At 32.3% G+C, this 25,740-nt stretch overlaps 4 protein-coding genes across 14 annotated transcripts; 2 read left to right on the top strand and 2 right to left on the bottom strand.

Moving 5' to 3' along the window:
• Positions 1 to 1,442: 1,442 nt before the first annotated feature.
• LOC111286733 (Tetratricopeptide repeat (TPR)-like superfamily protein) lies at positions 1,443 to 5,016 on the bottom strand. 2 transcript variants are annotated; one of them, XR_002689869.2, is made up of 3 exons: positions 4,683 to 5,016; positions 1,839 to 4,145; positions 1,443 to 1,709 (listed from the first exon to the last, which is right to left on the bottom strand). XR_002689869.2 is itself a non-coding variant. In XM_022876900.2 (2 exons), exon 2 carries the CDS (start codon positions 4,089 to 4,091, stop codon positions 1,905 to 1,907), a length of 2,187 nt encoding a protein of 728 aa, XP_022732635.2. In that variant the 5' UTR covers positions 4,092 to 4,145; positions 4,683 to 5,015; the 3' UTR covers positions 1,443 to 1,904. The 2 variants fall into 2 exon arrangements, 1 of the variants encoding a protein (XP_022732635.2); XM_022876900.2 differs by having other exon boundaries at positions 1,443 to 4,145; positions 4,683 to 5,015.
• Positions 5,017 to 5,367: 351 nt separating this feature from the next.
• LOC111286734 (signal peptide peptidase-like) lies at positions 5,368 to 12,088 on the top strand. 3 transcript variants are annotated; one of them, XM_089762047.1, is made up of 13 exons: positions 5,403 to 5,602; positions 5,701 to 5,794; positions 6,399 to 6,543; positions 6,743 to 6,858; positions 6,958 to 7,109; positions 7,226 to 7,311; positions 8,172 to 8,299; positions 8,834 to 8,884; positions 9,332 to 9,418; positions 9,555 to 9,624; positions 10,378 to 10,514; positions 10,646 to 10,723; positions 11,782 to 12,088. In XM_089762047.1, exons 3-13 carry the CDS (start codon positions 6,534 to 6,536, stop codon positions 11,860 to 11,862), a joined length of 996 nt encoding a protein of 331 aa, XP_089618173.1. In that variant the 5' UTR covers positions 5,403 to 5,602; positions 5,701 to 5,794; positions 6,399 to 6,533; the 3' UTR covers positions 11,863 to 12,088. The 3 variants fall into 3 exon arrangements, with proteins under 3 accessions (XP_022732636.1, XP_089618173.1, XP_089618174.1); XM_022876901.2 differs by lacking the exon at positions 6,399 to 6,543 and having other exon boundaries at positions 5,368 to 5,602; XM_089762048.1 differs by lacking the exon at positions 5,403 to 5,602 and having other exon boundaries at positions 6,396 to 6,543.
• A 1,067-nt stretch (positions 12,089 to 13,155) lies between these two features.
• Positions 13,156 to 20,815, top strand: LOC111286764 (homeobox-DDT domain protein RLT1-like). Of its 8 annotated transcripts, none has more exons than XM_022876948.2 (9): positions 13,156 to 13,248; positions 13,981 to 14,080; positions 15,397 to 15,504; positions 15,581 to 16,234; positions 18,181 to 18,260; positions 18,986 to 19,444; positions 19,546 to 19,626; positions 19,721 to 19,815; positions 20,475 to 20,815. In XM_022876948.2, the coding sequence occupies exons 2-9, from the start codon at positions 14,035 to 14,037 to the stop codon at positions 20,542 to 20,544; spliced, it is 1,593 nt and encodes a 530-aa protein (XP_022732683.1). In that variant the 5' UTR covers positions 13,156 to 13,248; positions 13,981 to 14,034; the 3' UTR covers positions 20,545 to 20,815. The 8 variants fall into 8 exon arrangements, with proteins under 8 accessions (XP_022732683.1, XP_089618168.1, XP_089618169.1 ...); XM_089762042.1 differs by having other exon boundaries at positions 18,178 to 18,260; XM_089762043.1 differs by lacking the exon at positions 13,981 to 14,080.
• An 860-nt stretch (positions 20,816 to 21,675) lies between these two features.
• On the bottom strand, positions 21,676 to 22,527 carry LOC111284290 (E3 ubiquitin-protein ligase ATL9-like). Its single transcript, XM_022873004.2, has one exon. The coding sequence runs from the start codon at positions 22,379 to 22,381 to the stop codon at positions 21,884 to 21,886; it is 498 nt and encodes a 165-aa protein (XP_022728739.2). The 5' UTR covers positions 22,382 to 22,527; the 3' UTR covers positions 21,676 to 21,883.
• Between the last annotated feature and the right edge of the window lie 3,213 nt (positions 22,528 to 25,740).

The following is a 25,740-nucleotide window of genomic DNA, read 5'->3' as shown; positions in this document are numbered from 1 at the left end:
GCTCGATTAAATTTGATTAATATGTAAAAATAAGCTCGATTCGTATACTCGATAAGAGTTCGATTATTTATGTTCGAATTCGAACTCGAATTTAGATTCGAAATATTTTATTAATTAAAATAATAAAAATATATTTAAATATAAAAGCTCGATTAAGCTCGCGAGCTACTCGAATCAAATATAAGAATATTCGAATTCGATTCGATCGATAAGTCGAGCTACTTGAGATCGAACTCGACTCGACAATAATCGAATCAAATTCGAATAACTTACGAGTATTAATGTATCATTTACACCCCTAAAAAAAATGTTTAACTTGATGTGTAATGTCATTTTTTTTTTTTGGGAGGGAATGTCTCATGTCATTTTTTAAAAGAAATGTGAGCTGCCAATATCAGACCAAAACTTATGCCCTCATTACAATGTTATTAATTTTTCAAACAAATCCACTCCAAGGCATTCACACACACACATATATATATTATCTAATCATTACTAATCACCAAGACTTGAAAGAAGTCGATCGGCTCATGTATCAAATTCTTTTGCTAGTGAGAGATGAAATTATTATTTTATAAAGAAAATTGTAATTTAAAAATAAAAAATTATAAATATTAAAATTTAAAATTATTAAATATCAATTTTTAATAATTATATGAAATAATAAAACTAAACTCAGATTCAGAATGATTGTTGTTAGTCCGCCAAAAGCGGCCGAAGAATGAAAATAAAATATTAAGTCTGACATTAATGATAGGATTTCGGAACCACCATATGTGATATATGTCATGTATGAAGTAGCAACAAATGATCTGTCATGCAAAATAATTAAAAAAAAAAAAAGGCTAACTCGTAATAGAAAGGGAAAAAAAAAAAAGCCAATATTAGCATTCACTTTTCTTGAAAACTATTTATTATTATTTTAATACAAGTATCTCCCGTTTGTTTTAAATAAATCTAATAATTTAAAATATGATATAATAATATGATACAAATATAATTTAAATTTTTAGTAATAATTATATATGAGTAATAAAATTAAAAAAATATATTTTATTTTTTCATGTTAATATAAATTAAACACATAATTTTAATATAAAATATAATATAAATATACAAATTACTAAATCTTTAATCCAATGATTTGTATGTTTGACAAATAATTTTCAGTTAAAATAAAAGTTATGCTTATTTCATAACTCTTTTTTGTCTTGACAGAAGTGGTCTCAGACTGGGATCCCAAATATTGTTGGACAAAGAGGGCAAGATTTTGCTGAAATGACAATAGAAATTACTCGTACTAGTTCATGTAACTGGATACATCAACAAGTAGAAACAGTCAAAACATTGTTCCTTCTTGTCCTCGTATTTGTTCACCTGACAGTGTAGGTTTCAATTTCTTTCAGCCAAAAAATTAAAGGGCAAAGCAGCATGAACTGATCTACGAAAACCTCAAATGTATTAAGACATTAGCTGTGAGACCATATATAAAATTTTTTTCTGGGCACTATTACTCCAAAAGATGTAAAAGTATTTATAGAGATATGTACAACAATGACACAACTCTTACTTTAACAATGAATGGTAATATATGGTTGAGCTTGAAAAGAATAAAAGGCTCAAACACACTGGCTCACTCCCTTGATCTGATGTCTCCTGCATGCTGAATAAATGCATTAACTTCACTATCTCAGTTCTCAAACTCTCACCTGAATAAAATAAACATCACCACTAGTGTGACAAATTCCAATATCTGCTTCACTATATTCTTGACCACTTCTGAGTAATGCTTAAACCATAGACTTTAAAATCAATTATGTGAAGACAAGGAAACTAACCTTTGGTACATATTTGGCACAGACAAATTTAACTCATTTCAGCAAGATATCTGCAACCAAGAATGATTAAAATTTATCATCAGGCACAAATCCCCTTTGCACCATTTCATCATGAAACCGAAAGGCCTCCTTTAAGTTGTCCTGGGTGACATGTCCATTTATGAGTGATGTGTATGTAGACCTATCAGGATCTATGCCCTTCTCAATCATCTTCCTTAATACCATTTCAGCTTCTTGCATTCTACCCTGTCTACAAAACCCGTTGAGGATTATGTTGTATGTAATAACATCAGCCAAAAGTCCTTGATTCTCCATCTTCTTAATCCAAACAAAAGCTTTGTCCATATTATCTTCTTTGACAAATCCATTGATAAGGGTGTTGTATGTGATGCTATTGGGAACAATTCCTTCTGAGGTCATCTTGCATAGAAACTCATCAGCTCTTGATGCATCACCTGAACGACAATAGCCCTTTATGATACTGTTACAAGTCACCACAGTTGGCTTAATACCATTCCCAACCATTTCATCCCATAACCTGAATGCCTCGGGAACATGACCTATGCTGCAAAATCCATTTATCAAAGTTCCATAAGAAATGTGATTAGGAAGAATCTTTCTAGGGATCATACCAGCCCAGAGCTGCTTGGCTTTCTCCATTTCACCTACCTTGCAAAACCCGTCAATTAAGGTGTTGTATGTCACAATGTCAGGCTTAATATTCCTTTGAGTCATTACATCAAACAAGCTTAGAGCTTTATTCATATTTCCATCCTTACAATGTCCATGAATAAGCGTTGTGAAAGTGTAAAAATCAGGTAAAACGCCCCTTTCTGCCATTTCATGCAATAGATTGTCTGCTTCAGTGAGCATCTTCTCCCTGCACAGCCCATTCAAAATGGTATTGTAAGTAACAACATCCATATTACATCCTTGCTCTAGCATTTCATCCCTGATCTTCAAGGCCTCCGACATGACACCATTTCTGCAATACCCATCTATAAGAATAGTATAAATCACATTATCTGGAACCAGGCCAGCTCTCTTCATATTAGTAAAATACACTAATGCCTGATTAAGAGGTCCATTTCTACAAAATACCCCAATAAGTGAACTAAAGCTGACCAAATCAGGAACAACACCTCGATGCAACATTTCATTGAAAATGTCGTCAGCTTCTGATATATTATTTTTTCTACAGTTCTCAACAAGCAATGTGTTATATGTAGCAGTATCAGGAGTCAACCCTATCTGCAGCATCTCGTCTAGAACTTCTTTTGCTCTTTCAAAATTTCCTCTCTTACACAATCCATACATGATTGCATTATAAGTAAAAAGACCTGGTTTCAACCCTTTACTTGACATCGAGTTCATCAATTCAAAAGCTTCTTCCAAATGCCCTTCACGACAATATGCATTAATTATCGTATTGTAGGTCACAATATCAGAATGAACCCCCTTCTCTTTCATTTCTGATAAAAACGACTCAACGCTACTGACCTTGCTATCTTTACATAAAGCATTAACCATAATATTTAATGTATACACATTTAATTTAACCCCAGCTCTAACAACTTCATTATACACTTCCCAAGCCAAATCAACCCATCCAATCTTCACTAACCCACCAAGAAGACTATTACAAGCATTAATAGAAACACAAAAACCTTTACTTCTCAAAATCCTAAACGCCTCAGATCCTTCTCTTAACTTCCTAGCTTGCACATAAGTCCTAATTAACAAATCAAAAACTGAAGCATTTGACCCAAAATTCCCACATGTCGAAACCAAAGACTCCACAATTTCAACACGTGAAACCCCACTTTTCCTAACCATCCTAAGAACCAGAGCTTGTGCATCAGATAACCTTCTACATTTCACAAGAACATGAATCATTGCACTTAAGGACATCGAAGAATGCTTAAAATTTGAGCAATTAAGCACAAGAAAATCAACAAATCTTTGACCCAATTGCAAATTGTCACGGCAATGCGAAAGAACCTGAACTACAATCAAGGGGTTTAATCGAAATCGATAATTACGCAAAGAATTCATATTACCTTGCTTTAAACTGAACAGAATCTTCTCCACCATGAAAGAATGTGGTGCCCCATTTGATGGGGTTTCTAGTGTTTGGAGAGTTCTAAAATCAAAATGAGGTTTGGGAATTTGATTAGGAAGGGAAGAGAGGGGAAGAAATTTATGGTGCGGTACAGTTTTGGGAGGGAGATTTTGAAAGAGTAGCCGTGACATGAGTAAGTTGGCATAGGTTCAAACCCTTTGTATCAATTTTGAAAGTTGTTCAATCTGCCATTGCAAAAATTAAAGTTACATTAGCAAAAGCAGCAAACATATTAAGAAATCTTATCAATTATATTACAGCACAACGCCAGCAGAGTAATTATTCAATCCATACCGAATGATTATGAATCTACATTGCAATTAAACTATGCAATGAATGTTTAAAACATTCATAAATGCCTAAACAAACAACTCCACAAAATCAAACCTATGCATGAAAACATTTAAGGAGCTACGCACTCTACCTGAGTCATTAAGTGCCCTTCTTTGGCTTACAAAACATAATTCACCCCTATAATCATGTTCAGCCCTAGCACACATGGTAATCAACATTGGTCCAAATAATATACTTTAATTTCCACTTAAGTATTAAAATCCAATCCAATCATAATAAGAAGTACAAGCTAACAAATTTCAGATCAAATCCAATCTTGCTACCCGTAACGCCAATATTTTGATGGCAAAATCATTCAAAAACACCATCTTTACAACAGTACAGCATACTTTCAAGAAAAAAAAAATCTAAGTTGTGCTGGATCTTACTTGCTGGGACTTGCCATTTTCTGCGCGGGGCTGCACCCGTGTGGACATCACTTGACATTGACAATGATATGGGATTTGCGTCAGATTGATGGGATACTGTTGGAGAAGTTCGCCGCTGATTAAGCCCAAGTCGATGCCCACTTTCTTCGATTAGCCAGTAATTTCTTCTTCGAATTTGTATAACTTTCCCCGTAACTAAACACACAAATTTCTCCGAAATGAAGAAATTTCCTGTTTTTCTAACAGACGGCGTTTTTTAAGTGAGAAATTGTAAATGGTACTTGGGCTTTGGGCTTTGGGTGGGAAATTCCAGGTTAAAAATTAAGAAAGTGTAGAATTTATCAAATTTTCTCTTGGATAAAAAAATACAACCTGTAAAGGACGCAGATAATTTTAGAATGACGTGGCAAAAACTGATTGGAGGTGGCACCTCATCGGACGTGTCTCAATTAAAAACAAAAATTCTTTATGACCTGATGCGGTGCATTTTCATCGTATTAATTATAAAAACCCTCGGGTAACAGCATCTTACCAATTACATTCAAACTCCCAATAATATCACGCCACGTGTCATACCAATAGTGCATTTTTTGCAAAATTTTCAACAGCTCCTCCGCATTTGCAAAATTTTCAACCACATCTCCTTCCCTATTGGCAGTCACAATATTAAAAATGACAGTACCCTCTATATAAACAACAAAATTAACTCCAGCTTTGACCTCCGCAAGTAAAAACCCTATCTCTGAAAAAAAAAAAAAAATCAAATTCTATAAAATTTCCTCTCAATCTGAGAAAAAGAATAAAATTATAAATCTTTAAGATTTTTTTTTTCTTTTTCTCTTTTCATTGCTCTCATTTCCGGCATCTCCGATCCGTAAAACTCCATCGACAGAAAGAAAGAGAGGAAGATAAGATCAAAGGTTCTAATCTTGGATGTTCATTTAAATCTTGATTTTGTTTTGTTTTTGTTTTTTTTCTCTACTAATTCATTTAATTGCTTCTATCTATTTTTTTTTAGCTAAAAAAGAGGCTCGAGTTTTTGTCGCTGTTATATTAGAAATAAACGACGACGATGAAGAACACTGAAAGACTCGCCAATTTGGCTTTAGCAGGTTTGCCTTTTTTGATACTTTCTTGATTAATTTTAGTTCATTATTTACATTTTGGTTTGTTTTGAACGAATTCTGTTTAATTTGATTTTTTGTTCTATTTCTTTATTCAGTTATTGAATTTAGTTGAGTAGGAGCGGAGAGAATTCAGTTAGTTAAAGTGATTTTGGCAGTTTTAAATGACAAAAACAAAAGAAGAGAACTGATATTCTAGAAGTGATTTGGGAAGTGAAATTTGACTTTTTTTAAAGATTTTGGAAATGTATAATTTGGGTAGAAATGGGGTATCTTTGTTTTCTTTTATGGTATGAATGATCTATGTTTTATTTATGAAGTTATGGATTATATGTGGAAAGTTTAAATGAATCACGTTTCATTGGTCTCTGAATCTTTGCGCTTTTGAAAGAACTTAAAAAGGTATGGAAATCTAGGTCCTGTTTGGTTGTTCCTTTGGACATAAAACCAATAGTTTTGAAGAATGAAGAAGTAACACAATGCATGAGTTTAGTTTTATATGAAACAATTATGTTAGAATTTGTGTTATATTTTAACCATTTGCTTATTTTAATAAAATATGATTTTGTTCTCTATTCTTTCTTTTTAGCAGCTTTTTATGAACCAAACTAACTACCAAAATCAACAAGCAAATGGATGCACTTTGCAGTTTGATCCACATATCCCCACCTTTCTCAGCCCAAATGCATTACTATTGTATCTTTGGAAGTATTAGATTTCATACCTCATGAATCTTGGTCAGTATACTGGTGATAAAAAATAGATATCATCCTTGTGGCTTATTCTTTTAGAGTATGTATGTAACCAAGAGCCTTTCATATTATAAGTCACTGTAGGATATGAGATCTTTAAGGAGGTACACACATATTCTCTTTACATGTGGTTGAGAAGCTTGACTCTTTTTAACATAGCGTACATGATTTGCTATAAATACAGGGTTGACATTGGCACCACTTGTTATGAAGGTAGACCCTAACTTGAATGTTATTTTGACTGCATGCCTCACTGTATATGTTGGATGCTATCGTTCTGTCAAGCCAACTCCACCATCGGTGAGTATGGTAGCATTTAAATTAATTTCTCCACTTTATTGTTTTGTCATTAAGGACTTTAGGTCAAAATTGGCTAACAATGTCATGTCTATCATACAGGAGACAATGTCTAACGAGCATGCTATGCGCTTTCCGTTCGTTGGGAGTGCAATGCTGTTATCACTTTTCTTACTGTTCAAATTCTTATCAAAAGACTTGGTTAATGCTGTATTGACATGCTATTTCTTTGTGCTTGGAATCATCGCTCTTTCGTATGTTCTTTCCATATGGATTTGCTATTGTTATTTTGCTTTTATACAACTAATTCACCTGAAGGTATATTCATTTGTATCATTATCTCATTTATTCTTTCTGCCATTGTTCTCAGGGCAACAATATTGCCTGCCATAAAACGCATCTTGCCAGAGCAATGGAATAAGGACCTTATCGTTTGGCGTTTTCCGTACTTCCGCTGTATGCCCCTTCTTTTATTGTTCTTTTGAAGTATATATTAAGTTTTATTTATTTTGTGATTTGTTTAGTTTTTGAATTGGATATAACTCTTTTTTTTTTTCTTATTTATACTATGTTATAACTGTTGCTTCTACCTTATTTCTTTATGAAATATTCTGCTTTATTTTGTCTTTATTGCATCTTTTATTGAGGCAAGCGTCATTGATATTTGATTGGAAGATTCGGAATGTACTTGTATTCTTGAGTGTTTCTTCCTGATTCAGTCCTATTATGGTATTTGCCAATTTTTTTTCTGGATATTACTTTGGATTAGTTTCTTATGTGGGGAAAAAAGTAATGGATGGAGATAGGAGGAACTTTCTTTTTCTTTTTTTTTTTCCTCATAAAAGGATAGTAGGTGCATTTAAGTTTTCTGTCTTTTTTTTTTTTTATATAATTTGGTAGTTTCTTCAAAGCTGCGCCTCAACTTTGTTTCCTGGATTTGCTCTTGGAATTTCCATGAATCCAAAATTGAGTTAATTCTTTGATTGTCATGATACCTTTTGGATTTGACATTACTTTGGCAGTTCACGAGCACTCTGGTTTTTGTTCTATATTAATTTGCGAAGTCTGCCCACTGGAATAGGCTGAATGCAATTTGTGTGGATGATTTCTTAGTCTTAGGTGTTAATTTTTTTGCTGGAGTGCTGTAACATTTTCCTGTTTAATGTTGAGTATATCTATATTCAGTTATGTCCGTCATTCACTCCATAGAATTCTTATTTGATCTAGTTGACATTACCTTGCTTGTATTATGCAGAATGATGTTTTTCCTTACACTTTTTGAGATGGAGTGCTGTAACATTTTCCTGTTTAAACAGCTTTTGAGATTGAGTTCACAAGATCTCAGATCATAGCTGCAGTCCCTGGAACCTTTTTCTGTGCATGGTATGCTTCGCAGAAGCATTGGCTGGCTAACAACATTCTGGGCCTTGCATTCTGCATTCAGGTTTGGCCAAAATATGTGTTTTGTTGATCTTGCTATTTGAACAGTGATATATGATTAATGAGTTATTTGCTGCTTGGGAAATTATCTACTCCTTTTTCTATGATTTTGCAATGAGACCTAGGCAAAAACAATATTTGTTAGGTGTACTTCTTGTCAGTGTTCAAACAAATAATTTGGAAGTTTGTATTTCGCGCCCGTGTTTCAAATTGTCTAAAAAAATTGAATTCATTATTTGTTAGAGTCTTTTAAATCACTTTAGTTTTGACTATGAAATAATTTATGTCAGCATATAGTTGGTCCTGTCAAATTTGTGTCTAGGGTTAAATCAAGCAAGTCAAAGATTATGAGAGCATTCTTTTTCCTTGTCTTTTAATAATTTCCTGAAGATATTTATGATTTATCTATATTTCATCACCTTGTTTGCTTTCTCCTTCTATCTATTGAAGTTTATGGCTTTTTTTTTTTTTTGTCAAGCAGAGTACATATGTTAACTAGGCTCTGTGGTTTGAAGGTTTCCATTGTTGGTTTTTTCAGGGAATTGAAATGCTTTCTCTTGGATCATTTAAGACTGGTGCCATTCTCCTGGTAAGAAGTGGATTAGTGGTTTTTGTTAGTGTTTATTCATGGGAAGTATTATTCCTTGTTACTGAGACAAGTTAACCTCCTAATTTGATTCTTTTCTAAATGTAGCAATGTTTTGCATGTTTTTTAGCTGATCATAATCTATGAATTATACAACTTTTTTATAGTTGCTTATTCTTAAGATTTTGATCCATAGTTGATTAGCGATCTGCTTTGACAGAGACTTGAATTGGTAATTGTAGCTTCTATCTTACATTGTATGCCAACATGCTTTCATGTTTTGAGTTTTTGAGGTTATTATTAGTTTGCTCTGGTTAGCCAAATTCAAGGCTATGTTTTTGTTGCTGATTAGCCAAATTGCAAAGCTATGTTTGACCACTACATTTACTTGCCTTTTCATGTTCAGCTATTTTTTAATTCCTATGATATTGCCTTCCTTATGCATTGCAGGCTGGGCTTTTTGTATACGATATTTTCTGGGTTTTTTTCACTCCTGTGATGGTTAGTGTTGCGAAGTCTTTCGATGCTCCTATAAAGGTCAGTTCTTTATTGTTTTCTTCATTTGAAATAGTTAGCCTGTTTAGCTTTTGTTTCTAATATATACTTTCTATTTTCAATATTTTATTAAATTTGCTACCTGTGGTGACCTAATTGCTTTAATATATTTCTGCAGCTTTTGTTCCCAACGGCAGACTCTGCACGACCATTCTCCATGCTTGGACTTGGTGACATTGTAATTCCTGGTATGTTTGAAATCCGTTTTTAATTGGTAGGTCTGTTGAATGCTGTTTTTATGACCTGAGCTGTTAGTTTTAGTTCCTTTTTTATTTATTATGTAGTCATTCTAAGATTTTGAATGTTGAAACAGGAGATATCTAAATGACCGTTTCCTTTCTTAATTGTATTTGGTTTTGTAACTAGAGGTCTTTTTTTTTGTCTTGACAACTGTCTTGCTTCTATTTATATGCATTGAAATTCAAGGCTTACACAATAATTCAATCTCACACAGCGCATGTTAAATGGCTTCAAAAAATTCATAGGTTATATGCTTGACTGCTTCTATTTAACACTAAGGCGTTCTGTTTCTAGAGTATGATCTAATTTACTTTTGTAGCCCATTTGACTTGTGTTGTTTGATTAGGGAAGTGGTTATATAATTTTTCCTTTTCTTTTTTAACCAATGGCTTTATCATAATTGTTCTTAGGATAGATGGCAAAGATTCCTGGGTAGTGATATCATCAGCTGCTGGTGTTTTCCTAATGCCATTTATTATGTGATGAACATTTTTCTTTAGGGCTCTTTATTTAGTTATTAGTATACTCAATTATGGTGATAAATTTACCTTGGTTATACAAAATTGTTTCTCCTTTTAATTTCCATTTTGATTGACCATTATTCCTTTTAATGTTAAAAACTTTCTTCTCAAAGAGTTATGTATAGAATAAGGTATGATCAATATTTTCTGTTTTCATATTGGTTTTTTTCTCCATTGCAGGTATTTTTGTAGCACTAGCATTAAGATTTGATGTATCTAGGGGGAAAGAGAGCCAGTATTTTAAGAGTGCATTTATGGGATACACAGTGGGGTTGGTCCTTACTATTGTTGTCATGAACTGGTTTCAAGCTGCTCAGGTTAACTATTCATGACCCTCTGTTTATCTTCTCTTGCTGTTAATGCATGTGCAGCTAGTTGTATCCAGTGAAAATTTTATTTTGTGGATTATACACTCACCTGATATCTGCTATGCTCATTGTGGTTTCAGCCTGCACTTCTGTATATTGTACCGGCTGTTATTGGATTCTTGGCTGCTCACTGTATGTGGAATGGAGAAGTCAAACCGGTTTGTTCTCATCCCTTGTTTATTCTCTCTGGCATCGTGTTCTGGGCATGGACTTTTTATTTTAATATCTCTTCAAATTGGCTTTTTGACCATAAAAAAGAACAAAGAAAAAGAAAAAAAAAAACCCATGTAGGAGTTGGATTCTTATTGTAAAAATTTGTGTAATTACCTCTGTTTTTCAAGGACTACCAACAAGTATTATTGTCATCTCTTGCTTGCAAAATAACTTGGAGGACATTTGCATTAGAGAATCAGGTGTACTGTTAACAAAAAACAATAATATCATGTTTAATGCATAAGATTATTGATAGGATAGGATGATAATCATCTTATATCATGTTTGATTTGTATTTAAAGAGAGGGATAGGGATTGCAAGGAGGATTAATATCCTCTTGGTATAGGATTATTCAAATCCTCCCCAAGTGGAGAAGATTATTTTTAATTCATAAGATTGAACTTTCATATTCAATTATACCCTTAAAAATTATATCTATAATTTAAATTGTATAGACTTTGAGGAAGGACAATTTTGACAAATAAATAAATTATCTTATCTATCCTAATTCTTGCATACATCAAACACAAAATAAAATAATATTATTTAATATAATCCTATTCATAATATGATCTTATCTTATCCTATTATAATCATGTGTACCAAATATGACCTAAAAGAGTATGATTGAGAGTGTGGGATAGAGTCAAGGATTCAGTTATGTCCAAGTCTAGGAAAAAGTAAAGAAAGTGAAATTCATGCTCCATTATGAAATAGAGTTAAAGCATTAAATTTTGCTTTACAAGGGTTTTTGACTGTATTAGATGCAAACGAGAACATGCAGAATGCTGTATAAATTGGTATGCTAAAATAAAATTCTAGATTATAGACTACTTGGAGAGTTAGAGGCAATGGTCAAGGAATATCCTAAGTATCTCAAGTGGGGAATATTTGTTAGTTATAGTATAATTATTTCTGCTATTCAGTTTTGAATTTGATCGATGAAACCATCTTCTATATTTGGATTGTGATTTGGTTAATATGATCTAACATCATTTGCAGTTATTGGAGTTTGATGAATCAAAGACTGCGGTTACATCTCAAGAAAGTAGCGATGACAAATCTAGCAAGAAGGTGGAATGACTTAGAAGCGCGCACAGGCACTGAAACAATGTTAGCTTGAGAAGGGAATTGGTGTTCACTTGAAGTGGCTAACTTGTTCTACTGCAAAACCACTGTAACAGATTTTGGAATTATGCAAGAAATAATATTTAGCCTCTTAATCCAGATAACTTCCATTTTACACAATTCCAATTTTCGTAGATGTTTACAATGTATTTTTTTTTTAAAGGAAAATTAGTTATTTGCTCTTTTTTTTTTTTTCCAATTTTTCACAATTATACAAAAACCAGGTGAATGTCTGCGTTACTCGTGTACGTCAATGCATTCTGCTGTTTTCCGAAGGCTGCTGAGTTTTTTCATTTTTCTTTTCTTTTTTTTTTTTTTTTTAAGGCTTATGCGATGCAAATTTTGCTGTTTAACTTGGATGAAAAGGTTGGAATATTTTCAGTCTCGTATTCAAACGAATATGCCTAAAGCAACTTTCATGGAAAACGTGCACAGCCAATTGAATGTGTCCGATGTCATCTCTTTGCTGGTTTTTTGCCCAAGGAATCTGTGCTACAGAACTTCATTGCAATGATAATTTCTTTTAAAGAAGAAAAAGCACTGAAGTCATTGTTTTTTATAAAAAAAAATGTTAAAATATACTTATACGATTATTTATGAAATAGAATTTAATTCGATTTATTCGTAATTATTTTATAGTTCATAATCATCATTTTAAGAAAAATAACATTTAACTAGATTTTAAATTTAAATTTAAGCACTGTAATTTTTTTTATTTGTGTTAAAATTTTTTCTTTTTAAAAAAAATACAAGAGTTTATTTACATTTGTATCGTTTACAAATTTTATGTGGCATGTTTCAATGAAATATGTTCATTTAACTGTTGGGAGAAATTGATGTGGTGGATAAGTATATACTGTGTTTGATATTTCTGGGGAAGTAAATGACTGGAGACTAAAAATAACTTGAAAAAGAAAAAGGATAGACAACGAAAGAAAAGAACCAAAACTGGGTTTTAATTAAAACAAAACAAAACCCCAACCGTTAAATTGTGAAATCGAATATGCAAAATTGGAAAGGAACAGGAAAAATAAAAGGAAAAAGCCAAAATACAGTTCCCCCTCCCTCTCTTGTCTTTTCATTCTTCCACCAGAATTTCTCTCTCTCTCTCTCTCTCTCTCTCTCTTAAATTTATCAAATTAATTGAGACGTAAATGTAATGTAAACAATAAAAAAGGAAAAAAAGAAAACCCATAGAATTGTAAAAGCTTCTGCAATTGAAAACCTAGGTTTTTATTTTGCAAAAATGGTGGTTCCCTTTTTGAGGTCAAATCAAAGGACAAAATTTTGAAGAAAAACAAAGGGTACCCAGATAAAACAATATTTCAGAAACTATGGAAGGTAAATACTTTCGCTTCTCAATCTCAGATCAAATTTTTGAGACTTGGGTTTTTAATTTTCTATTGATTATTGCTGTAAATTTCAAGTTTTTAGCATTGAAATGTGAAGTTGAGATTTTGGGTTTTTCAAAGGCTTGGATTCTGAATTGTGGGTTTATTGGAATTTGGATTGTAAGTTGCATGCATAGAGGAATTTTGGACAATAAGCGTAGAAGCATTTGCAATTTTTTTTTTTTTTTTTGGGTGTTTGGTTGTTGGGAAAATGGAGGAATAATTATAAAATTCTAGCCATGATATATATATTTTTTCCAACAAAAGAAAAAGTTGATTTTTTTTTTCTTATTTTTGTCTTCTTTGCTTGGATTTTTTTTTTCAATGATTTAATGTTGTTTTTGGTACATAAGAGAGAAATCCAAACTGGGGGAAGGGATATCTTAACCTTTGACCTTAATCATTGTGACTAGCGGTAACAACCGCTAAGCGAAGAACAAGTTGTGACGATTTAAGGTTGATTTTTCACTTGCAAATATACAAAATTTGTTCATGGCTTTGCTGATGTAATAAGTTATTTGCATCACGAGTATACGTGTGTTTGTTTCTAATGTTTGCATGTTTCCTTTAGAATGTTGCTATAACTGCAGATTGGAAGTTCGGTTCTATCATGGACCTAGGATATTTTTGTATTGGTAGTTGAAGTATCAATGAATAGCACCTTCTGTGAATCATGTTGTAGGTGTTGTGGATAATCTACATAAGCTGCAAACCTCAGTTCGTCACGCATAATTGAATGTCAAGTGTGAAATCATGCAAATACTTTCAGCAAACCTATTTGAGTAATTCTTTATACTTCTATAAACCTACAAGTAATCCATGAATTTGTTCATTTGGTTCACTTGAAGATGGAACTAGAGGATTTTTGAAAGTCAATTTCTCATGGAATATCATATGAGATGTGCAAGAGGTTTAATGGTAAAGCAAAAGTTACCTAATGAAAGGAAATGCTAGCTAACAACAATTTTGAGAAACTTCACTTAGTTAATGGCTTAGGAAGGCAAATTATTCTTAAGACCATGTTGGAGATCGAATCTTATTAGTTTCCCTATGTTAGATTGAAGCTTTTCCTATGCTACGTTAAGAGGATGAATTTCAGATAAACTTCATTCTATGTATGTTCTTTGGTTCTTTTAATATGTTTCATTGACAATAAAATCCATTATCCTGTTAAGTTCTTTCCTCTATAAGTCTAGTTTTTGTTTTTGGATATAAGAATTATTGCTTCTGTGTGAATCTTATGTGCCCTAACTTGAAAATAACTAATTTAGGAGCTACAATAATGATTCAGAAAACCCTGAGAATGGAGATATAGATTTTTCATTGTTTGGACCCAAATAGAAAAGCAGAAAGAAAAAAAAGATAACATACATTTCTTTGGAAGGAAGGACAGTAAGATCCCAGAGGTCTGGAATAGTTGCCTGTGCTTAGGTGCTATGTGTTCTGTTGGTTGTTTCTCTTGAATATGGGAGATTAGGTGGAGAGGAGGATAAGATATGATGGATGGCAGTGAGAAAAATGACCTATTCTATCATACCAGCCCTAAAGTGCTTGCTTTTTTTGGTGTATGATTTCTAGCCATCTTTAATGATATCTACACACAGTTTTTAGAGCTAGCTGATGTAGGAAGCTGTGTTTGGTTAACTTTTGGTTTAGGGGGAACCGGGGGAATTTTTGGTCATGTAAAGTGTCATAACTGGAGGTACTCCTAAAAACAAGAGAGATATCAAGAAGAATTTGCTGGGAAATGTGAAATCACAGTGAGTATAGTCCAACAAATGTGAAGGTGTATAAAGTGGCTGAAGGAATATAGTGAAATTGTTCGTCTGACTCCTAGTAATTTAGATGAGGTTTTTGTTTTTCTTCTAGTTTTTATTAAGCTGAGTTTCCATCTTCCTTGTCTTACTTTATTTCATGTAGTTGGCTAGTGCCTATTGTACTTCTCATTTGATAGAAAGTAATCCAGCATACTTATCTATGATGCTCTGATTTCTATTATGAAGCATAGCAGCAAAGTTATAACAAAATTTCTAACTATTCTTTATCCCTATCATGTATATCTAACACATTTGTTTCTACTTCTATATGATCATTTTAGATTCAGGTGAAATGCAGACTGAAGAGAATAAAGTTTCTCTAGACGTGAATAAAAAAAGGATGCTCAAGACACCAGCCCAGATTATGGCTCTGGAGAACTTCTACAAAGGTATTAATCCTTTCCTTCTCATCTTGTTTAAATGTTTTCTCTCTTATGTATTAAAAGGAGTTTGGTGCTTTTCCAGAGAATAGATTTCCTTTGGATGAAATGAAAGCACAATTGGCAGTTCAGATAGGGTTGACAGAAAAGCAGATATCTAGTTGGTTTTGTCACAGAAGGTTAAAAGACAAAAGGAGAGATGAATCTTATGCTAATGGGCGACAGGATCATTCTAGTGGTGTTATTCAGGATCATGGTAGTGGGCTCAGGCAAGATTCTTGTGGCAGTATTAAGCAAGGGGATTATAGGCATATTGATCTGAGGGAGGTTGAAAGTCGAAGGATTTATGGCCAAGAGCCTCTGGCTGCTGACCTTACATATGAGCATAGGAGTCATCAAAATCCATATGATGCTCATATGGAGGATACATCTTCTGAAAGTAGTTCATCTTTGCATGATCAGCTTTTTTCTGAAAGTAGGGATCCTTATGACATGCAAGTTTCTGATAAACTTACAGAAAATGGAGCACTTATGCAGATAAACCCAGGGAGTTCTAAAAGTGTGGGTTATAAGCCATCAGGATATTTGAAGGTTAAGGGTCAAATTGAAAATCCTGCTATTACTGCTGTTAAGAAGCAGCTGGGGAGGCATTATCAAGAAGATGGTCCAGTACTTGGTATTGAATTTGATGCACTTCCTCCTGGTGCATTTGAGTTCCTGAGGAGCAATCCGGTCAATGGTAAGTCCAGTCCCCAGATATATTTGTTATATTGACAATTTCCATAGAATGATGAAACCTGTTCTGGCAGAAGGGGTTCTTAAATTTGTTGTTATTGTCATATTATTTATTGTTTGTTACTTTTTTTGTCCACTAAACTTTTATTTGTTTTTGAATTTAGAAAATAATAGTTACATTGAACAGATTTCTTCTGCGTTTAGGCATTTACTTTACTGATTTATAGTGTTTCAAAAGCAATGCGGTTTTAGTCTTGGAGAAAGAGGCTTAAGCCCTAAGGCATTTGAGCATAATCCTTTTGAGTACTAATTTTTATTTATAAAATTTAGATAATAATTATACAAATTAATAACCGTTGATAAATAACAACTAAAATTGTTGTACAAAAAAAATTAATAAAATTGATATGCGACTTATCACTTCTCATTAAAGGAGCCTAGACCTTAACTCAAAGTAAGATCAATGATAAATTAAACCTGAATGAGTAGCCCATTAAATCAGTTTAGTCCTAATGCACAGAACCCTTTCTTCATTCTCTAATATAAATCATAGCCTTTATGCCTTTCCATAACCTTGAATGTTTACTTTCTTATTCCATTCCCATTTCTACTTTCCTATTTGTTTTTCATCCCCCATTCCCCTCGGTTTCATTATCTATTTTTCTATTCTGATCTCTTTATGTCCTACTAATTTTGTCTGCTTTCTTCTCTATTCTCCCCCTTTAAATTGACCTCCCTCTCTTCTGCTGCCACAGGTCTCTCTTTTGATTGCATGACACATCTTATTTCTCGTTTTATTGTCTGTATTTTTGCTTAATATAAGATTTGGAAGGACAAGTTAGTTGATCATGAGAGTTAAAATGCAGCGACAAGGTTTCAAAAGCATACGCATTACCTGTCTTCTTAAAAAGGTGTAAGCCCTGCGGTGAAGTTTATGCTTCAGTTGGAAAGGCATATGCCTATGAGGTGTATATTTGACATCTTGCTGCAATTTACAATGGCTTCACCTGTGGCATGCCTCATTGTGCTTCTTGAAAATGCATTTAAAAACACTGTTGACGAACATACCTAGTACTAGCAAAGTATCAGAAAGCATGAAAGTAAATGAAATTTGCTTTTGGGATTACAGCATGCATGGTTCCTGAGAAAGTAATCAGTTGCAACAGTTTAACTTCAATTTTCTTATATTTTGGGTATGTGTGATTTGCAATTGAGTGGTGTATAGAACTTATTTTGAGCAAGGTGTATTAGTAGAAAATAAATCTTCCATGAAGAGTTTGGTGCAATTCCTTTGCTGGATTAGCATGGTTATGGAAAGTAAGAAATACTTTTACTCCTTAGCTTAGACTCTAGAATTTAAGCTGCATAGAAGGGTTTTGTAGTTGTCATTTGAAATAATGGTAGCTTGCGTTGAAGTTTCTTTTATTACAAAGGCATAACTGCCCAAAGCAAAGAAACAATGTTAAAAACCAATCTGGTGATAAGGGGAAGGTTTAAGAGTTAAGAGGTTCAACTGGAGGTTAATGTCAGCATCACTTAATGGATAATTTAAAATAGTATGGAAATAGAATAATGATAAAAGTCCTAAGTGGCTGGGAAATGACTATGAATAGGATGGATAAATTTGAATCAGAAGCAGAGGTGTTTGTGTCAATGGAACATGCTTGTCTGAAGCATGACATATTCATAAAGAGTGCACTAGTGAGAGAATAGCTGCTTTGGACAGCTGTACCCTACTTTTTCTCCTTTCCTCTGTCTACCTTCCTTTGTCTGCATGTGTTTGTATCTCCTGGCCTCCTCACCTGTACACCTCTTGTCTCAGTTCTATCAGCAGAGGGCACTCTTACTGCTATGCTTCCCTTGTAGTCTTTATGCTTAACGTTGATCATGTATCTTCAATTTTGAAATATTGGAACTCTCATGTCTATCTTCTATTTGTTGCTCCAGCAGCGTCAATCTATGTTGGAGATCCCCAACAGCCCCATTCTCCTGATATCTATGGAGTTATAAAGCAGCCGAATCTTAACATTGTAAGTGGACTCTCTGATGCATTATTTCCACATTTTAACATACATAGTGGACAACCAAACTATATTTCTATTATACTCTATAATTATATGACTCTGATACACTGTTGAAAATTAGTGAGAGTTCAATCAGTATATGAACTAACTATAATGTTAAACATTTTTGTCCGAAGGTGCCATATTCCAATTCTGTTGAGAGATAATTGAATTCAGGGTATTGTCTTTGATATCAGAGGTTTGCTGTGAGTATTATATGTGTCATATACTGCTAGTATTTACAGGGGTTAAGGCCGAGGAAAAGTGCTATACTTTTTTTATCTTTTAGCAACTTTCTCTGGCCCCACTATTTATTGTCGGGAAATAAAGGAGAAATTCTCCAAAAAATTCTTTGGAAGGTAGAGGAATCTTCTATCCTTGCAGAGAAATCTATCCGAGATCCACCTGTACATGGATCTTTTAGTTGAATAGTGATACAACCAATTCCAGCTGGAGCTTTTGATCTTGCAGCCTGAAAGCTTTGGTTGGTTCTTTTACCTTCTGTGATCCTCAAGTGTCCTTGATTCTTGGGTGCATGGAAGTCACCGTAATTCTTCCAATTAGGAGCTATATTGACATCAGTTATAACAAAAAAATCATATTTAACGAGATGGATATCATCTTTCTTTTAGAATAAGATATTCAAAGTGATTTTTTTATGATTCATCTTTTTCTGTTTAATGCCCCTGTAGATAAATGAAGTACATAATTCCAAGATGAGTTCTCAGGATTCTTGTATGGAGGGTACAAAATTTAATACTGTGCATGGGTCTGAAAGACAGGAAAGGAAATCTCACCATCAATTAAAATACAAGTCTTCTGTTCTTTGTTCCAACCCTTTTCCTGGCCAGAACTCTTTGTTCGATAGCAATAAAGGTTCTTCTGAAAAAACTGCTGTCAGTGATTGCAAAAGAAGTGGGATGAGCTCTAAGCTTTCTGTTGAAAGGATGGGATCAGATTCTCTTTCTAACCATCCTGGCTCCTATGGTGGGAAAATTGCTAATGAACAAGAAAAGTCTTGGTTGCATGACAATGATAATCATACCTATAAGGCTCCAAAGAATGAAAACCTGTCTAGAACTTCAAATTTGATACATCGGTGCAGTGAGTTCATAGGTCCTGAGAGAGGGCCCTCTGCAAGGATGGCAAAGGTGTCACTATTGGCTTATATTTCTGCTCTCCTGCTTTTTCATTCAGAAGTGGCAGTTGCAAATGTTTTGGTTTGAAAATCATGTGTTTCACATAAATGCAGGTGGAGAAACCTGGTGGGGAGTGGAAGCTAAAAAAGGGGTTCCCGGTCAGAGTTAAAACTGATCCAACAAATGAACTGAGAGTAAGTAGAAGCTTTAGTTTCTTCCGGTCAAATATGCATACCATGTATAATGTATTAATGTTTTGCTTTTGACATCCCTCTTTCATATTTTAAGGTTGCCAAACGAGTCAATGTTGAATTTCCTCTGCAAGATTTTGTGGCAAATGCATCACATGCCAGATTGCCTCTGTTGACAAATCCAACTAAAGGGTCAGTATTTTATTTATTTTTGCCTCCCTGCCTGTCTTATCTATTGGCATGTGCACATGCTAATGAGCTTCTGCTTGTGTATTTATTGCGATCTTGCATGTTTGTACACATAGGCATTTATATATGTGCACACATGTATGTTCGTAATTATTGTGTTTGGTTGTCTTGCATGTTCATTCTTGTTTGTGCTCTTCTTTAGTAAATATTTTGGTGGTGCTTTGCTTCTTCACAATCCATTAAATAGTGTTGCTTTGATCGGTACTGCTGGCCATATGATTGGCTATTGGAGCAACATTAATGTGTGTATTCAAGTGATGAGGAAAACACAATCCAATTGTCATGGTTAAGCATCCTACTGACCTAAAACCAATTTTTAGTGGGTCGAGACCCAACATAAATAGAGGGCCACAACGAACCTTGTAATCTACAAAATCTTGGTAACTGGAGGAAAAGAAAGTGAGGTTCATAGCTTAATGAGTAAATGACGATAGAGTAACTATCATTTCCATAAAACTGATGTCTGTGCATTTCCATGGTTTACCGGGCAACCATTGTATAAAAACTGTAGGTATAGCAAGGGACAATTATGTATCTTGGTTTCAATCTCTATTGCATTTTATATAGTTGTCAACCTTTGAACTGTTTTATATGTCATCTAGATCTTCCATGGATGTACCATCTAGCTTCAGCGAGGATGAAACTGCAGAAACTAGTTCTTCCTCGGGTTAACAACACTTATGGTTGATGGATTGTACTTTGTAGAGAGGCTGTCTGGAGTCCTTGAGACCCGTATAACGTTGTATAATTGCTTTTGTACATCTGGGAAAAAGATTGTCTTCCATCTTACTAACTGGAAAGCACTGCTAGGAACATTGGGCTTGGACAGCATTTTTGTTCATTGTGTTCTGTCCTTGAATAGTGTTCGGCTGTTAATATACGTACAAAATCTTTTTTGATTATTTAGTTAATGAAATGCTTTGTGAAGGAAAGTTGTGATGAATTTTGGTGAATCACACCTTATGCCAACTCTGAAGAACCAACATCTTACATAATAGCTTGCATATATCATTTTCTTGTTATTTTCTCGTTGTTAGGAGATGTGTGTACACTTGGGTATTATATTTGTTTCATATCAAATACGTATCATATTTATTTTATATTAAATATGTATAAAATATAAAAATTATTGTATTTAAAGCTCAAATTTTATCCGGCTTGGTTTGGTAGTTATTTAAGTATATTTATATTTATAATTATATTACATAAAAATTAATAAATAAGTAATATATATATATACACACACATTAATATTTTATGTTTGCATATATTCAGTCTCAATTAAACATCAAATTAAATTAATAAACTCATTTTTTAAGTTTTATTTTATTGATTATTTATTTTGTTATAGTTAATATTCATTATAAAATTTGTTTTATATTTTATTTGAAAAATTTAAATTTGTTCAAACTTACGCATACATAGACAGCTCCTTTTAAAAATAGGTCAAGTTGCACAATAAATGAGACTTTTCTTTTGGATTAGATTTAGACAAATTTGAAGTTTATTAATATTATGTTTAGATTCAATTCGAATATAATCTAACTGAATTCATAAATGGATTTAATTTAAACTTAAAGATCTAAATTTTCAAAGTCTCGCTCATGTCATAACAATAATCAGATTATTTTCAAAAGAAGTATTGCTAAAAGAAAAGATTATCTAAGATATATCATATTAACATATATGTTTTTTATTCAAATTATATCATATAATCACATTATTAAAAAAAATATTTATTATTAAATAATTAATTAATTAATTAAAATTAATATTCACCATTTAATTATTAGAAGTAACGTATGAAAAATAATTGATTTTTTTAATAATATAATTATATGACATAATTTGAATAAAATAATTATATACTGCTATTGCAGAATTGTTTCATACATCTTTTCTCTACTACTAAAACTTGTTAAAAAGCAACAATATTAATAAATTCCTTCATTCAACAAAAGCATAAAAATTTTCAAAGAATCCAATATAACCTCTTTTAAAACTAAAAATTCTAAAACTCAAAGTTTTTCCTAGTCAGCATCTCACATCTACATAAAGGACAATTTGTTTTCCTCTTAACCCACTCGAAAATACAAAAACCATGGAACTTATGGCTGCAGCAAATCATGGCTCTAGCTTCCTCTCCTTTCTCCATATCTTCTTGACAAATCCCACAAACTTGTCCATCTTCTTCAATTTTCACAGCATTAGTTCCAGAAAAAGCAGGATCAATAGTTTCAGCCAAGATTTTAGCCAGCTCAATCCCAACCTCTAACTGAACTTCCATTAACGTTGATTCATAATCTCGGTTGGTCTGGCGAGCCCTTGACATGGCAAGCCTTGTTGTCATGGTTTCACACTTGATGAACTCAAGTTGTTCATCGTCCAACCTCTCTGAGAAAGTAGTTCTTGGATCGTAAGAACCATCAAAAGTTGAGTAAAGTCCCCAGTTGCTTAACCTGTTCAGGGTTTTTGCTTGCCGGGTTGCTATTTGTTTCACAATATCCATGGCGATCTTAAATATATAATACTCAATTGATATGTAAACGACTGGTTTTTCTTTTACTTCTTGAAAAAAAAAAAAAACGTTTTGGAAAGCTTAAAGAAGTCAAAGAGATGGTAGACGAAGACACAAACTAAGAGTAATGATTCAGAAGAGGCGGTGAGAAAGCTTTAGAAACAACTACTTGAATAAGAATTGTACTTGCTTACTAAGTAGTAAAACCGCGTGGGCTTAGACCGACATTGGCACGTTTTGGCAAGTTTTACTAAAAATTTTAGTTCTCGACTTTGATTGGGTAAAAGTTTTGTTTGCTGGAAAAAGTAAAAATAAAGTTTTTAACCTAATTGGTTGATTTATATGGATTTTTACTATAAGAGATTTGGTTGATTTATATAGATTTTTACTATAAGAGATGACACATAATTAATACTAAAAGTTGTGTCCCTTTGTATTTACTAATAGTTATATTTCTTTGAAAGACATATTTCTTTGAAAGAATAGTGTTTATATAAATAGACATTTATATGGAAAAGGTAAAAATAAAGTTTTTAACTTAATTGGTTGATTTATATAGATTTTTACTATAAAAGATGATACACATAATTATTACTAAAAGTTGTGTTCCTTCATATTTACTAATAGTTATATTTATTTAAAAGACATATTTCTTTAAAAGATGGTGTTTATACAAATAGACATTTATATGAATAGTTATATATGTACAAAGAGACTTTTATTTAATTATAAATAGAATTCCTCTTCCTTTTTTAAGATACAAGATAGAAAATATCTCATACAAATATTCTGCATATCAAATAAAAGCCAAAAAAAGCCCCATAAGTTTTCCATAACCAAGTCTTATAATTCTATTTTTATGCCAATTAAGGTTCAATGGATTAATTTTGTTAATGCAAAATGTAGACTTTATTGTATCTTTAAAGTTTATCGTCAATAACTCTTTAGCATATCAATTAATCAAGTGGTGGGGATGAATAAAACCTTAAGGAAAGGCTAGTAATTACTTGTCTTTAAGACTTTTTTCAATTTCTTATGTTTTTCTAAACTTCAAGTTCTAACAAGTATTTCACAAATTTAAAATTTAAATCTTAATAATTATAATTTTTTATTTTTAAATTGTTGTGTAAAAACATATATATGAACATTAAGGTTTAATATAAATGATTAGGGTAGAGATATAATGTTTGAACAAGATATATGATTTGATTATGTTTTATTATTGTTAAAGTGATGTTGTTTCACATTTAATAAATATATAATTTCTTGTAATTTTATATTCAAGTTGGATTCCTCCACTTTTTGCCAATTTGTTTTAAAATTGATGTTTAACATGATATTAGAGTTAGGATTTTCTTCTATTACTCTTTTCAAATCGTTTACGTATTAGGCTATCAATTTTCGCTTACACGTAATATAGGCCTATTTCACTTACAGTCAATTGGTTTTAAGTTGAATACTTAATATATTATCAGAAGCAAGAATTTTTTCTGTTGTCCTTTTCAAATTTATCACGTGATAGATTTTTTTTCATATCTGTTTACGTGTGATGGAGTCTATTAAAGTAGTATTATCTTACATTTAATAAATATATAATTTTTTGTATGTTCAAATTGAATCCCTTTATTTTCTACCAATTAATTTTAAATTGTAGAGCTGCTAAGCGCTTAATTGGAATATGGTTAACCCAATTTCAAGGCACAAAACTCAACTCACGTTTCTCTTGTTTGTCATTGATTTTTTAGGTTCTGATTTTTGAACAAATTTTCAATCTCGAGTTTTTTATTCGTAACTACTTTAGTCATAAAGAGGAAAAAATGAAGCCAAAAAAAAAAAAAAAAAAAAACAGAGTGGAACCAAAAAGGGGAAAAAAGCCAAAAAAATAAAGAGAAAATAAAAAAGGGAGAGTTGGTTGAACGAAAGTCGATTCGTTGTCCAATTGAGTTAAAACTTTATCAATAGGTTTATGATTCAGAGTTTTACATTTTTAACGGTGAATATTGGGTTTGAAGCTCTCTAAGAACAAATTTAAGGTGAATTTTTTAAGTTACTTATTTAGTGAGATTTCTTCAATTATCTCTCTAGTTGTTGATTAGCTTTAGTTTTAACTACAAAAAAATTTTGTATGTCCATTATTTGATAGTGGAGATTTTTTTGATGGCCCGTGAGTTTTTTTTTTCTCTACATTGGAGGGGTTTCACGTAAATTTTAGTGTGCTTTATTTTTTTTACATTGTTAATTGTTGGTTGTTGTCTATTGCTGTGGGTTTAACCTTATATGCATTATATAGTAGCATAAATTCTAGGAAGAACCAAAGTTCTAGATTCAATATTTGATAATTATTAAAATTATTAACCACAATCTTAATATTTTTGTTACTCTCGGTACTAGTTTTGTTACTTTTGGTACTGGTATCGATCTAGGACTTAATATCGATTTTATTTCTAAGACAAAAGTGAAGAATTTTCCAATTAAAAAATTTTCTATGTGAAAATTTACCCTTAACATCTAGAATATCCGATATGTTGTTTTTGCATTATTGTGTTTGTTTCTTTAGGCTCAAAAAGTGGTATTAGAGTGAGTTATTTTTAAGACATCGATATAAAAGCAACCCATGACAAAAATAAATTCTGTTTGAGATCATGAAAGGTGATATAAGTTTTATGATGAAATTAATAGCATCAAATTATTCAAGTTGAAAGCCTATGATAGAGAATCATTTATATTGTAAAGATTTGTATGAGTCGATATGAGGTGATTCGACTAAATTAGCAGATATGAAAGATAAAAATTGAAATAAGTTAGGCAAAAAGACATTGGTTACAATAAAAAAAATAGGCTAATATCATCGTATTTCATCATGTAGCACAAGAGATAGATGCTTATACTATTTGAGAGCATTATATGAGAGAAAAATAGGTATGAATAAAATTATGCTTGTTAAAAGCTTGCAACTTTACAGTACAGGGATGTACGATCTATTATAGAGCACTTGTGTGATTTTTAAGATATATTTAATCAAATGACTACTATAGAGCTTAAGATGGATGATGAAATAAATGTATTGTTTCTTTTGGGTTCATTCCCAGATAATTAAAATACTTTAGTTGTGAATATTATTAATTCAGCTCCTGATTACAAGGTAACATTGAAAATGGTAAAAGACAATATGCTTAATGAAAAAGTAAGATGAAAAGATTTAGACCTTGAGAATTAAGCTCTTGTCACAGAGAACAGAGATAGAAACATCGAAAGAGGTAAAAACTCAAAAGGTTATAGTAAGTCTAAACATAAATCATAGTCCAGAGATAAAATGAAGTGTTTTCATTATGATAAAACATGTCATATAA

This window comes from Durio zibethinus, chromosome 6 (assembly GCF_047325235.1).
Source record: "Durio zibethinus cultivar Kanyao isolate XHJ-2024 chromosome 6, ASM4732523v1, whole genome shotgun sequence".
NCBI classification, from domain to species: Eukaryota; Viridiplantae; Streptophyta; class Magnoliopsida; order Malvales; family Malvaceae; genus Durio; species Durio zibethinus.
Note: the sequence above shows the minus strand (reverse complement) of the source record. Positions and strands in the feature narration are given on the sequence as shown.

What these genes read in the sequence shown, in the direction of transcription:
- LOC111284290 (XM_022873004.2), bottom strand. Translation starts at nt 22,381, where the DNA reads ATGGATATTGTGAAACAAATAGCAACCCGGCAAGCAAAAACCCTGAAC.
- LOC111286734 (XM_022876901.2), top strand. Translation starts at nt 5,755, where the DNA reads ATGAAGAACACTGAAAGACTCGCCAATTTGGCTTTAGCAG. An exon ending in CGCCAATTTGGCTTTAGCAG is followed by an intron (nt 5,795 to 6,742) that starts GTTTGCCTTTTT and finishes CTATAAATACAG; the next exon opens with GGTTGACATTGGCACCACTT. An exon ending in AGACTGGTGCCATTCTCCTG is followed by an intron (nt 8,885 to 9,331) that starts GTAAGAAGTGGA and finishes TATGCATTGCAG; the next exon opens with GCTGGGCTTTTTGTATACGA.
- LOC111286733 (XM_022876900.2), bottom strand. Translation starts at nt 4,091, where the DNA reads ATGTCACGGCTACTCTTTCAAAATCTCCCTCCCAAAACTGTACCGCAC.
- LOC111286764 (XM_089762042.1), top strand. Translation starts at nt 14,035, where the DNA reads ATGTCAAGTGTGAAATCATGCAAATACTTTCAGCAAACCTATTTGA. An exon ending in CTTTCAGCAAACCTATTTGA is followed by an intron (nt 14,081 to 15,396) that starts GTAATTCTTTAT and finishes TGATCATTTTAG; the next exon opens with ATTCAGGTGAAATGCAGACT. An exon ending in TCTGGAGAACTTCTACAAAG is followed by an intron (nt 15,505 to 15,580) that starts GTATTAATCCTT and finishes GTGCTTTTCCAG; the next exon opens with AGAATAGATTTCCTTTGGAT.